The sequence below is a fragment of the Arachis ipaensis genome, chromosome B3 (assembly GCF_059453495.1).
Source record: "Arachis ipaensis isolate K30076 ecotype BB chromosome B3, ASM5945349v1, whole genome shotgun sequence".
NCBI lineage: Eukaryota > Viridiplantae > Streptophyta > Magnoliopsida > Fabales > Fabaceae > Arachis > Arachis ipaensis.
This window is the reverse complement of record NC_142438.1, coordinates 61060696-61075040: the sequence shown is the minus strand read 5'-3', so window position 1 is coordinate 61075040 and position 14345 is coordinate 61060696. Positions and strand designations below refer to the sequence as shown.

Sequence of the window (14345 nt, the reverse complement as noted above, 5' to 3'; positions counted from 1 at the left end):
TAATGATGATAGGACTTCCAATTCTCAATCCTAGCCAAGGCTTTTATATTGATTGATTGTCATTCACTCTTGCTTGATTTCATATTCTTGTGTCCCTAAGTTCATTGTTATTTTTTCATTACCTTTATGCAAGCTTGTTTACATTTCTTGCATTCAAACTCAAATACCAAGAGACTCCTAGCCAATGATGTGCACCTTAGGGCAACTCCTAGGGAGAATGACTTGAGACTAATACTCTCGGTTATTAATTTGAATTGTGGACACACATTTTCTTTGTTTGCTGCGTTATAGCTTGCCGGTTTAGACTATACTCATGACGAACTTATTTGGTAAAAATTCTATACCGACAAAATATAGCTCATCAAAATGGCGCCGTTACCGGGGAGTTGCATATGTGTGCCATGTTGTTGGTTAGTGTAAATATGTGGATATGTGAATACTTGCATTTTCATTGATTGTTTGATAGTTTGATTGTTACTTAGGATTAATGTTTGTTTAGTGCATCTTATTGTTATGAGCTCTATGCTTCTTCCATTAAATGACGTGTTCACTACCGGATCCATGCTTAGACACTTTTGATCCCGAAATTGAGAGAACTTTATTCCATATTAGGCAAGCTCGGAGACGGTTAGCCTTTGGAGGTGGTGAAAGGGTTCCTACCAATTCACCAACCTTATCCGAGGTTGAATCGGAATCGTCATTCGAAGAAGGAACGATACACTCTTCCATCGATACTACTAATACCTCTTCTATTGATCTAGGTAATGAAACTATGGCCGCTCCAAGGAGAGTCACTCTTAAGGAAGCCGGTGCTCCGGACTTTGTTCTTCAACCGCTTTATGTGCGTCATCTGGAGTTAAATGCTAATTTTGAGCTCAAGACCGCCTTAATTAATCTTCTACCCAAGTTTCATGGAATCTCCGCCCAAGACCCTATTAGACACCTTAGAGACTTTCAAAGTGTATGTTCAACAACTAGGCGGGAGGGTTCCGATGAGGTTGCTATTTGGTTGTTTGCCTTCCCATTCTCACTTGAGGGAAGAGCCAAAAGAGTGGTTTTACACTTTGCCCGATGAGATTGTTGGTGATTGGAATTTTCTTAGAAGGGAGTTCTTAGATAAATTCTTTCCTCTGGAAGTGACCGATCGATTAAGGAAAGAAATTTCATGCATTGTCCATGGTGAAATGGAAACTCTATACGAGTATTGGAAAAGGTTTCGGAGACTTCTTAACTCATGCCCTCATCATATGATTGACACTCTAGTGTTGATTAGCTATTTTTGCCAAGGAATAAAACCACAAGACAAGATCCTCTTGGATGCCTCAAGCAATGGTTCCTTGACAAAGTATAGAATGGCGGAGGAGGCATGGCAATTGATCACCGATTTGGCCGAGTCCACCCAACACGCTAGACAAATAAACCATCATCCAAGAGCCATAAATGAAGTTTCTTCTAGTGGTGAGACCGCCGCCCTTACCAAGACCTTGGGAGAAATGACAAACATTCTCAAGCAACTCCAACTTAATCAACAACAACCTCCACCCCCTCAACAGCAAAGTCAACAATTGGTCCCCCAAAGAGTGTGCAGAATTTGCTCTTGCTACTCCCATTACACCGATGAATGCCCAAACCTCCAAGAGGATAATACCTTGGCGGCTACTAATGCCTACTACAATTGTCCAAACCAAGGGTATCACCAACAAGGGGGCAATTTTAATCAAGGGTGGCAAGATAACTCCAACCAAGGATGGAGGGACAACTCCAACAAAGGATGGAGGGACAATTATAATCAAGGAGGAAGGGACAATGGAGGAAACCAAAGATTGAACAACAACAACAACCAACAAAATCGATACGAACAAAGCCCTCCATACCAAAACCAAAACCAAGGAAGAGCCTACCAAACCTACCAAGCACCTCATCAAAGGCAAGCACTGCCACCCAACCAATCACAAGCCCCCCAAATCACTTATCCTTCTCCTTCTTCCAACCAAGATGAGACACTCCGCTCAATCCTCCAAGGACAAAAGGAGCTTCAAACAACACTTGTCTCAAGCCTTACCGGTCTTACTTCCACGCTCCAAGCCTTTATTTCCCAAATGGAACCCCCCCTCAAGCTCTACCTCTACCTCTAATGTTTAACCCTCAAGATCAAGTGCCTTACCCTCTCAACCGTTACCCAACCCCAAGGGTGGCATAAATGCCATCACCTTGAGGCCTGGCACCAAATTGCAAGAGAGAAGTTATGAAGAGCCAAGTCCAATAGAGGTCGTCCAAGATGAGGATGTGGTTGAGATAGAAGAAGTCGAAGAAGAGGATGAGGCCCAAGAGGTAGTGGAAGACGTGATTGCTTAACCAAGGGGCAGAATCTCTAAGGATGGGGATGTCGTGCAAGAAGCTACTCCAATTCCGTTTCCTACATTGGCAAGGAAGACCAAGAAGCAAGTTGAGTTAGACCCCAAAATGATGGAGATGTTCAAGAAAGTTGAGGTAACCATTCCTCTCTTTGATGCTATCCGCTAAGTGCATAAATATACAAAGTTTCTAAAGGACTTATGTATGAACAAGGAGAAAATTTGTGAATTAGAAACTATTCCATTGGGGAGCTCAATTTCTGCTTTAATGGATGGTGTACCGGAAAAGTGTGGTGACCCCGGCCCTTGCCTAGTAAGTTGCACCGTAGATGGAGTCCAATTTGTTGATTGTATGTGTGATCTTGGCACTTGTGTGAGTATTATGCGCTTGTCCGTCTATGAGGTCTTAAAGCTTCCACCGTTGAAACGGTTGGCCGCCCGATTTGTTTTGGCGGACAAAAACATAATTTCCATGGTTGATATAGCGGAGGATGTTCTAGTGAGTATAAAGGGGTTAGTCTTCCCTATTGATTTTCATATTCTTAAGATGCCCCCTAGTGACTCCGGTAGGACATCATTTATTTTGCTTGGGAGGCCATTCTTGAAGACCTCCCGGTTCAAATTGGATGCATTTTCGGGCACATACTCGTTTGAGATCGATGGAAGAGAAGTGAGCTTTAATCTTGATGAAGCCATGAGAAATCCACCGGAGGATCACTCTATCATCCGGTGTGATTTGATTGATAATGTTGTAGCCGAGGTTCACCAAGATAATGTTGATGGGAAGAGTATGATTCAAGACCCAAGCGTGGCGAATTCCCATGTATGTGAAGAAGATGCCTTATCACCTCTGATGATACCGGAAGACAAAGTGCCAAGTCATGAACAAAATGTGGATTTGACGCCACTCCTAACCCACCTAAAATATGCCTTTCTTGAGGAGAACCAAAAGTTCCCGGTAATAATTGCAAGGGAGCTCACCTCCTACCAAGAGAAAAAGTTGCTTAATATCTTGAGAGGAAAAGAAGGCCATTAGGTGGAGCTTGGCGGACTTAGTTGGCATTAGCCCCCAAGTATGTGAACACCAAATTTTCTTAGATGAAGGAGCCAAACCCATTTGATAACCTCAAAGGCGTCTAAATCTTACCATTCTAGAGATTGTGAAGAAGGAGGTCACCTGGTTATTAGAAGCGGACATTATCTATCCGATTTCGGATAGTGAGTGGGTGAGCCCCATCCAAGTGGTTCCAAAGAAATCCGGTGTTACTACAATCAAGAATGAACAAGGGGAGCTTATAGCCACAAGAGTTCAAAACTCATGGAGCGTATGTATTGACTATCGGCACTTAAACTTGGCCACTAGGAAGGATCACTTTCTGTTGCCCTCCATCGATCAAATGCTTGATCACCTATGTGGTAAATCTCATTACTATTTTCTAGATGGATATTCTGGTTATTTTCAAATCCACATTGCTCCCGGAGACCAAGAAAAAACAACCTTCACATGGCCTTTCGGAATGTATGCGTATAAAAGAATGCCATTTGGTTTGTGCAACGCACCGGCTACGTTCCAAAGGTGCATGATGACTATATTTGCGGATCTTTTGGAGCAATGCATGGAGGTGTTCATGGACGATTTTAGTGTTTATGGGGACTCCTTTGATCCTTGCCTAGACAATCTTGCAAAAGTATTAGAGAGTTATACTAAATCAAACCATGTGTTAAATTTTGAGAAATGCCATTTTATGGTTAGACAAGGTATTGTTTTAGGGCACATTGTCTCTAATGATGGGATCTCTGTTGATCCGGCAGAGGTCAATGTTATTTCTAGTTTGTCTTACCCCTCTTCTGTGAGGGAAGTTCGTGAATTTCTTGGACATACAGGTTTTTACCAGCAATTCATTAAGGACTTTAGTAAGGTAGCATTACCTCTCTCTTGATTATTGCAAAAGGATGTGGAATTTCAATTGAGTGAAAAGTGCATGGAGGCATTTGACAAGCTCAAAATTGCTTTGACCCAAGCTCCCACAGTGAGAGGGCCAGACTGGGCTAGACCATTCGAAATCATGTGTGACGCCTCAAACTATGCGGTGGGAGTGGCGTTAGCTCAACGCGAGGGTAAAATTCCTTATGTCATTGCCTATGCCTCTAAGACTTTAGATGGAGTGCAATCCAATTATACTACCACCGAGAAGGAATTGTTAGCTATTGTCTTTGCCTTGGATAAATTCCGGGCTTATTTACTTGGCTCCAAGGTGGTAGTATACTCGGATCATGCGGCATTGAAATATTTGTTGGCCAAAAAAGAATCCAAACCAAGGTTGATACGATGGGTGTTGCTATTGCAAGAATTTGACCTTGAAATAAAAGATAGGAGTGGTTCGCAAAACTTAGTGGCGGACCACTTGAGTTGCCTTAAGCACACAAAGGGTGATTCCACTCCTATTAATGATACCTTCCCTCTTGAGGGCTTGCTAGAAATATCCGAAGTTATCCCCTGGTATGCACCTATTGCCAATTACTTGGTTGCTCACACCTTTCCTCCCGATTTCTCTCAACTTCAAAAGGATAAGCTTAAAAGCAATTCCAAATATTATGTATGGGATGACCCGTACTTATGGAGATGTGGTGCCGATCAAGTAATTCGAAGGTGCATACCACAATCCGAGCATCAAGCTATCTTGGAGGCTTGCCACTCTTCCGAGGGTGGTGGCCATTTTGGTCCTCAAAGGACGGCTCGGAAGGTCTTGGATTGCGAATTTTGGTGGCCTACACTTTTCAAAGATGCATCTCTCTTTTGTAGCTCTTGTCCACAATGCCTTAGGTTTGGAAATATCTCTAAGAAGAATGAGATGCCCCAACAAATAATGTTGTTTTGGAAAATTTTTGATGTTTGGGGTATTGACTTTATGGGGCCTTTTCCAAATTCTAATGATTTCATGTATACTCTTCTAGATGTTGACTATGTTTTCAAGTGGGTGGAGGCAATACCCACTAGAACTGATGATGCTAATGTAGTGCTTTCTTTTGTTCGGAATAACATTATTTGCCGCTTTGGATCACCACGAGCAATTGTGAGCGATCAAGGCTCACACTTTTGTAACAAAAGGATGGCAAGTTTAATGAAGAAGTATGGCATCATCCATAAAGTGGCCACGGCATACCACCCCCAAACAAATGGCCAAGCCGAAGTCTCCAATCGGGAAATCAAGCGTATATTTTCGAAAGGTTGTGAAGCCTCATAGGAAGGATTGGAGTTCTAAGCTCGGCGATGCGCTTTGGGCCTACCGGACCGCTTACAAGACGCCAAGCGGTATGAGCCCATTCCGGTTGGTCTATGGGAAGGCTTGCCATCTCCAGGTAGAGATAGAACATAAAGCGTATTTGGCCGTAAAAGAGTGCAACACCGGATTTGGGGTTGGAGTTGAAAGGAAGTTACAGTTAGTGGAGCTTGAGAACCTTCGATTGGAAGCCTATGAGAATTCTAGGCTCTACAAGGGGAAGATGAAAGCGGTGCACGATAGAAACATTAGAAAAAGAGAGTTTAGAGTGGGAGAGTTAGTTCTCCTCTATAACTCTAGGTTGAGGTTGATGCCCGAAAAGTTGAGGTCAAGGTGGGAAGGTCCTTATAGAGTGGAGAAAGCGGAACCATATGGAGTCTACCACCTAAGGCACCCTTCAAGCCCCAACTTCTTCAAAGTGAATGGTCATCATCTAAAGCTACACCATGGAGAGAAGATGAAAAGCAACAAAGAGGTTGAAGTATTCCTTCTTGAGGACGCACCCAAAGGCGAGGAGATTTGAGCTCATGACTGTCCACCTTAAAGACGTTAAATAAAAGTGCTAGGTGGGAGACACCCCACCACGGTATGATCGTTCTTTGTTTCTAGTTCATTGTACATAGCCTTTTTTTGAGTCTTTGTGCTTTTGTGATTGCTTGACTTGTGAGTTTGTTCTTAGTATAATTGCTTTTTGCTTGAATTTTGTGCTAAATTGTTCATGAGGAGTCCATTGATAATAGTTTGATTGAATTGAGATGTTGAAGAAATGCTTAAGGTTGAGTGTTACATGGTATTTTTGATGTTTTTGACCCCTTTAGCATGCATTACTACCAATTTTGTGCTTTAATTGACTCTCCTCATGTGTATGAAAAAAAAGGCATCCACGCGTAAGCGTGACAGACGCGTGCGCGTCGATTGCACATTTGCAACTCTCGGTACATTTTCCCAAGAGTTGCGCGAACATCGCGTGAACACTGTGCGAAACGCGTAACTCCAACCCACGCGTATGTGTGGGGCACGCTTACGCGTCATCTTTCCTCCCTTCCCATCCACGTGTGCGCGCTTATGGCGCGTACGCGTCGGTTGCTTGGCGTGCCAGCCCTGGTACATGAAACCCGAGAGTTGTACGAACCTCGCGTGAACACTATAAGAAACACGCAACAGCCTCCACGCGTGCGCGTGCTTTGGTGCATACGCGCCCTTTACCAGTCTACTAACCCACGCGTACGCGTGGATGGCACTCGCGCGTCCCTCTTTTTTCCCGCTCATCCGCACGTACGCGCATATGGCGCGCACGCGTCGTTTCCACGACGCCACTTATAGTGCAGCGTACCCTGTTTGAGTTTCCTTCTTCCATTTTCTTCTTCTATTCCTTCTTCCTTTCTTCTTCACCCCTTCCTATCACCCTCTCTCCGCTAACTACCACCGGCGGCATCACCTACCGCCGATCACCACCTCCGGCGGCCCCACATTCTCTCGTATCTCTTCCTTTTATTTCTCTTCTCCTATCTGCACTTGCACTACACCTTGCCTCCTCTCTCTACTTAATGTTTTCCACTACTTCTTCTTTTCTTCCTTTTGTTTAAATTTTTCTCTCCTTATTTGCATTCCATTGTTTTTTTCTCATTTCTTCTTAGTTACATTTTGATTAATGCATTCATGTTTATTTACTTGCTTTCTTTTCCCATTTTCCATGGGTATTGAGGTTGGACTTATCTCTTGCATTGATGGGTTATTTTTATATGTTTTGACTTCTTTGTGATATGTGGTGTTGTTTGATGATTGGTATTGCATTTTGGGGGTACTACATTGCTAAATTTCCTCCACCTTCTTATTGTTTGAGGGTTGCACACCAAGTGTTCGATGAAAGGCACCAATGAGTTATTGTTTCAAATTTGACACTATGCTTTCAACTTGGTGCCCTTTCTCATTACACTTGCTTATCTTTATGTGCGTTGAGCCTGTTATTCTTTATGTTTCTCATTCACATGCTCATTACCTATGTCTTGCTTCTTTGAGGCATATTACAAGAATATTAGTTCCACTTTCTCTAATTCCACCTTACTTCATTTGTATCTCATTGCTTCTTTGAGTGTATGACTTTCTTGTGATTATTCCCTTCTTGCATATGCTACTTTGTATTATTATTGATGCTTGAGCTTATTCCTCTCATGCCTTTTACTGCATGCTTATCTCACTCTTGCATCCCATTCTAGTGCATTGCCCCATGTTTCAATTGTTGTCTTGCTTGCATGTTGCAGCTGTCATGTTTTCAAGACACCCATTCTTTTGTGGCGTTTGTCTCACTTGCAAATTATAATTCAAGTGTTGTTTCTTTGAATTTAATGTCTTCTCTTTTCCTCCCCTTTTTCAGATGGCTATCAAAAAGGACAAGGAAAAGGCACCGAAGTAGCCGCCTACCAAAAGGACACCTCAAAGATCCACCGCCAAGGCGCACCATGCGCCCAAAGCTAAGCCTCTCCCCAAGAAGGCGCGAAGCATCATTAATATTGATGAACAAGAGAAGGACAACCCTGCGAGGGATCCCACTAGGTTTCCCAACCGCTATTGTGAGCTTATGTTCCCATCATGATTGCAAGGAATTATCATTCTAAACCCCTTCTTGCCCCTCCAGAGCATATAATTCAGTTTGTCATACCTCGCATTGAGCGGCAGCAATGGGGATTTCTCTTGCGAAGACCACAAGAAGCCAATCTCTCGTGGGTAGTGGAGTTCTACTCCAGTTACCACTCTCCCTCTCTTCAGACTATTTTTGTGCACCGGAAGCAAGTCCCAGTCTTGAAAGAAGCTATTCAAGGGATCCTCAAGGTCTTGCCATGGCGGCTGAGGTAGATGGTTACCAAGAGGTCCTACACCAGCGTGATGACTTTGATTTTGTTTTTGATTGGGATGCTATCCGCCGAGTCATTGCTAGACCGGAGTCATTTTGGACCCGAGGGAGACTTAAGCCCTGACCTAAGGGCATTCTTGTGTGCTATTTTACCGTAGAGGGTCGAGTATGGACCCAGATCTTGTCTCATTATGTGTTTTCCAGCACTCACGAGACGTTGATCACTGCTGACCTAGCCCTGCTAGTGTGGTGCATACTCACGGAGCAGCCGGTCGACATCGCTCACCTCATCTGCCAAGCCATGGGTCGTGTTCATGCCAAGGGTAACCTCTCTTTCGCCGCCCTGGTGACGGAGTTAGTTGCTGCTGCTGGTGTTCCCCAGGAGACTAAGGATCGAAAAGTAATAAATCCGGTAGAGGGCGTCATCATCCTAACCGAAAAATATCTCAAGCCTCCCATGGACACCACAAGCCTTGACATCACTCCCCCGTCCACCATTCCTACTACCTCATCCGCACCACCAAAGTCAACCCATCAATTGCTTGTGGAGCTTCATAAGAAGATAGATCGATATGAGAGGCGTAACAAACGTCGATTTGCTTACGGAAGAGCCGGTCATTTCCACATCCGCTTCAGACCACAGTGAAGCAAGCACTAAAGGCTCGGATGATGGAGAAAGTGACCTCGATTCCCCTTTGCGTATCACCCAAGGCACGGAGGACTGTGCAAACTTTTAAGTATGGGGAGGTCGGTTACCGACTTCCATAGGTAACATCTCTTCTCTTTTCAACTCCCATGATTTTGATTTTTTTCATTAGTTAGAATAAAGTGCATGGTTATTTTTTGTATTTGAATACTTCTTGCATGTTAGGACTACTTGGTTAGTTAGGGTGATAACTTCTTTTCCAAGAAATCATCTATAGGGCACACTACCAATTTGAAAAAAATTTTGTGTTAATCTTGCTTGAAGGATTTATTTTGGAACATGGTTTTTGAGCTAAGAACACAAGCCTGTGAGCTTTGAGGCTAATTGTGTGGTTACATCTTATAACCACTTATTCCCATTCTTGTGTGCATTGTTCTCTTTCTATGAGTGTGATCTTTGATTTGTTTGATTCTTTATGTCCACTATTCCATGTATGAATGCATATATATAATTGAGGCCATCATTTCATTTAGATCACTTACCCTAAAATCCTACCTTTCATCAACCATTGTTAGCCAACTTTGAGCTTATTTTAATCCCCTTTGTTCTCAATATTAGCACATTACAAGCCATAAAGCGAAAAATAATGAATGACCTTAATTTGGATCTTTGATTAATTAGCTTAGGCTAGTGAGTGTATGCATCATTCAAGTGTGGAGAAACTTGGGGCATTGGTTGGGAAAAGGTGTGTGTTGTATTTTTATTGAAAACATTGGGAATTAGGTACATACTCATGTGTTAATTAAATGTAAAACCATATGCATTGATGTTTTTGTATATGCTATATTGCAAAAAGAAAAGAAAAAAATGATGATATATATATATATATCAAAAGAAAAAAAATTAGAAAAAGAAAAAAAAAAGGGAAATAAAAAGGGACAAAATTCCCCAAAGTGAAGTTCAATAATAATCAATGCATATGTGTTGTGATAAAAGAAAGAATGCATGAGTATGTGAAAGAGTGAAGAATGGGTAGTTAGGCTTGTCTTAGATTGTTATAGGTTGTTTTATAGGTTAGGTGGGAAGCTTATGTTAATCAAAGATTCAAATTTCGAGCTCACTTATCCATATATAACCTTACCTTGACCCTAGCCCCATTACAACCTAAGAAAAGACCTTATGATATGTGTACGCATGCATTGAATAAGTGTTAATTTTTAGATGAAAAACAAATCTTAGTAAGCATGATTAGAGGAGGATTGAGTGAATCAACCCTAAACACTTGAGCGACTTGAGTGCAAACACTTCCGGTGAGGGTTTGATGATCAACTCTTTATTTCTGGCTTTCACAATCTTTCTTCATGCAAGTTATATACAGTTCACTTTGATGATTGAATTGGTAGAGTCATGAATTATTTTTGTCACTTTGGCCCTATGTGCTCATATGTATATTCTTGGGAGTTGATTCACCTTTACCCAAGTAGGTAGATACATTTGCATGAGTTGCATGCATATAGGTAAATTGCATATCAATAAACCCCCTCTCCTATGTTCTTTGATCTTTCAATCTTTAGCATGAGGATATGCTTGGTTTAATTGTGGGGAGATTTGATGCACCACTATTTCGTGGTACATTTTGTGCGTAATTAAGAGGATTTTATCAACATTCTATCACACTTATCCATATAAAATGCATGGTTTTGTGTTTCCTTCCCAGTTTCACTTAATGGTTGAAAACATGCTTTTTAGGCCCTAAATAGGCTATATTTTGATCTCTCTATTACCATTTGATGTCGTGATCTATTTGTTGAGTGATTTCAGAGCCTATAGGGGCAGGAATGATCTAGAAGAGGGAAAGGAAGCATGCATAAGTGGAAGGAGTATAAAAAAAGAGTTTTGGAGCAGTGGCACCGACGCGCACGCGTAGCCAACGCACACACATGGCAGCTGGATCTTGGATTGACACGCAAAAAGGGACGCATATGCCTGGCCAGCCAGAATTCTCATCGACGCATACGCGTGACCTACGCGTACGCGTGACGCGCGCACGTGACCTCTTTAATGAAAACGTGACCGGCGATTTCAGGGGAGCTTCAGACCCAGTTTTGAGTAGAATTCTGGCGAGAAAAGACATAAAGGACCAAGGATTGAAGGGGATTAAGATCTTTTACACATTTTTAGTTAGTTTGGGGGAAAGTTACATTTTTTAGAGAGAGAAACTCAAACTTCTCTCTAGGTTTTTGGCTTTTTCAATTCCAATTGCACTTGGATCCTTTGGTTAGATCTGAACTTTGATTTAATTTTACATTGTTTTAGTTGTAGATCTTTCTCTTCTACTTTCAATTTAGTGTTCTTATTACTCTAGCATTGTGGATCTTGGATATAGACTTTGTTACTTTGATTTCTATGAATGCATTGAGGAATTTCATGTTCATTGTTGTTAATTGTTTGATTGTTGTTAATTGTTTGCAATAGATAGCTTTAATTCACATTCTCTTCTCAATTTTATGATGTCTTCCATTATTGCTCACCAATTGCTTGAGAAAATGTCAACTATAGCTATGAAGTAGATTTTCACTCTTGGCTTAGGGGTTGGGTAATTGGAGACACTTGAATTGTCAAGGTCTTTTATTGATTGACAATTGAAAATTGCTAATTGATTTAAATGACGCTAACTTTAGTCTTTCCCTAGGATTAGACTAGGACTTGTAGACTCAAATTGATTATCTCTACTTGACTTTCCTTCATAGCTAGAGGTTAATTAAGTGGAGCAATAACCAATTGATGGATATAATGATGATAGGACTTCCAATTCTCAACCCTAGCCAAGGCTTTTATATTGATTGATTGTCATTCACTCTTGCTTGATTTTAAATTCTTGTGTCCTGATGATTGGACTTTTGTGTGGTTTAGAATTCACAATTGAATTCTCGTTGCAAGTATAGTTTCTAAACCAAGCAATAGTCCTTTCATACAAAAATTTGTTTGTCACAAGTACAAACCCCTAAAATCTATAAACCGAAGTATTTAAACCTCGGGTCGTTCTCCCTAGGAATTGCAATAAAGTGTCTTGTTATTCGTTATGGAGTATGTTTTGGGGTTTTTGGGATAAGAGGCATGAAAAGTAAATGGCAATGAAAATAAACTAACAACTAGAAAGCTCTTGGCAAGGTTGTGAGAATTAGAAATCCTATCCTAGTTATCCTCCTCAATTGTGACCACAATTGTCCATTGCTACCACTTAGTTAACCTCTAATCAAGGAGGAAAGTCAAGTGGATGAATTAACTTGATTCCACAAGTCCTAGCCGACTCCCAAGGGAAAGACTAAGTTTAGTGGTATCCAAATCAATTAGCAACTTCTAATTGTCAATCAACAAGGGAATTAGATAACTCAAGCGTCACTAATTACTCTACCATAGCCAAGAGGAACAAATTCTACACTAAAATCCAACCAAGCATTTTATCAAACACTTGGAAGGAATAAAAGTAAAGTAAAGTAAATTGATAACAACAATGAAATCTAACAACTACTTATTGCAAGGAATTAATAACAACAATCAAAAGAAACACAATTATTATGAATTACCTCAAATTGAATTGGAAGAAAATAGAAGGAACAAGAGTAGATTTACAATAAAGCATGGAAACAACATAAAGGAAATTACAACAAAATAATAGAGGAAGATGAATGTAACAACAAGAATTGAGAATCAAAAGTAGAAGAAGGCATGAATCTAAATCTAGATCTAAGAACTAAACCTAATCCTAATCCTAATTCTAGAGAGAAGTGAGAGCTTCTCTCTCTAAAACTAACTTTCCCTCCAAAAATTAAACTAAACTAAACTAATGTGTGGAAGTATGTAAAGTATGATGATTCCCGTTCAATCCTTGGCTTAAATAGCATCAGAAATGAGTTGGATTGGGCCCACAAGGCTTCTAAAATCGCTGGCCACGGGTTGCTTTAAGTGAAGCATGTGCCACCATCGGCGCGTCCGCACACCGTGCACGTGCGCGCCCCTATGCGCGAATGCAACTATGGCAAATCTTATATCATTTCGAAGCCCTAGATGTTAGCTTTCTAACACAACTAGAACCACATCATTTGGACCTATGTAGCTCAAGTTATGGTCGTTTAAGTGCGAAGAGGTCGGCTTGACAGCTTTTGCGATTCCTTCATTTCTTCATGAGTTCTCCATTTTTACATGCTTTTCCTTCATTCCCTTGATCCAATCTTTGCCTCCTAAATCTGAAATCACTTAAAAAACATATCAAGGCATCTAATGGAATCAAAGGTAAATCAAGATTAAACAATTAAGGACCTAAAAAGCATGTTTTCACTCTTAAGCACGATTAAAGGAGAATTTACAAAATCATGCTATTTCATTGGATAAATGGGAGAAAGGTTGACAAAACCCTCTAAATTCAACACAAGATAAACCCTAAATATAGGGTTTATCATGTCCCTTAGTTTATTGTTATTTGCTCATTACCTTTATGCAAGCCTGTTTACATTTCTTGCATTTAACCTCAAACACCAAGAGACTCCTAGTCAATGATGTGCATGATGAATGGATTTTTGCTAGTAAAGAATTCACAATAAATTCTCATTGATAGTATAGTTTCTAAACCAACAAAGAATTCTTTCATACAAAAATTTGGTTGTCACAAGTAACAAACCCCTAAAAATAATAACCAAAGTATTCAAACCTCAGCTCGTATCTCAAAAGAATTGCAGGGAAGTGTTCTTGTTATTGGTTATGAGATGTATATTTTGGGGTTTTGAATAAGGAACAAAAAAAGTAAATTGCAAGAATAAAACTAATAGCTAAGAAAGCCCTTGGCAAGGAATGAGAACTAGAAGTCCTATCCTCATTATCTTCCTCACTTATGACATCAATTGTCCATTGCTCCCACTTAGTCAACCTCTAGCTATGAAGAAAAGTCAAGTGGATAAATCAACTTGATTCCTCAAGTCCTAGTCAACTCCTTAGGAAAGACTAGCTTTAGTAGAATTCAAATCAACTGGCAACTTTCAATTTTCAATCAACAAAAGAGATTGACAACTCAAGAGTCTCCAATTACTCAACCAAAGCCAAGAGGAGAAAAATCTACTCTAGCATCGTTTCAAGCATTTAACCAAACACTTGGAAGGCACAACATAAAAACAGAGAAAACTAGCTAAACCTAAGAATCCTAAAACCTAGAGAGAGGT

General features: G+C 40.8%; 2 protein-coding genes across 2 annotated transcripts; both read left to right on the top strand.

Moving 5' to 3' along the window:
• Nucleotides 1–2622: 2622 nt before the first annotated feature.
• LOC107633169 (uncharacterized) lies at nucleotides 2623–3390 on the top strand. The gene has a single exon (XM_016336806.1). It carries the CDS (start codon nucleotides 2623–2625, stop codon nucleotides 3388–3390), a length of 768 nt encoding a protein of 255 aa, XP_016192292.1.
• A 2141-nt stretch (nucleotides 3391–5531) lies between these two features.
• Nucleotides 5532–6158, top strand: LOC107633168 (uncharacterized). The gene has a single exon (XM_016336805.1). It carries the CDS (start codon nucleotides 5532–5534, stop codon nucleotides 6156–6158), a length of 627 nt encoding a protein of 208 aa, XP_016192291.1.
• Nucleotides 6159–14345: the final 8187 nt, after the last annotated feature.

Excerpts from the sequence above, each read along its gene's own strand:
- LOC107633169 (XM_016336806.1), top strand. The coding sequence starts at position 2,623 with ATGGATGGTGTACCGGAAAAGTGTGGTGACCCCGGCCCTTGCCTAGTA.
- LOC107633168 (XM_016336805.1), top strand. The coding sequence starts at position 5,532 with ATGGCCAAGCCGAAGTCTCCAATCGGGAAATCAAGCGTATATTTTCGA.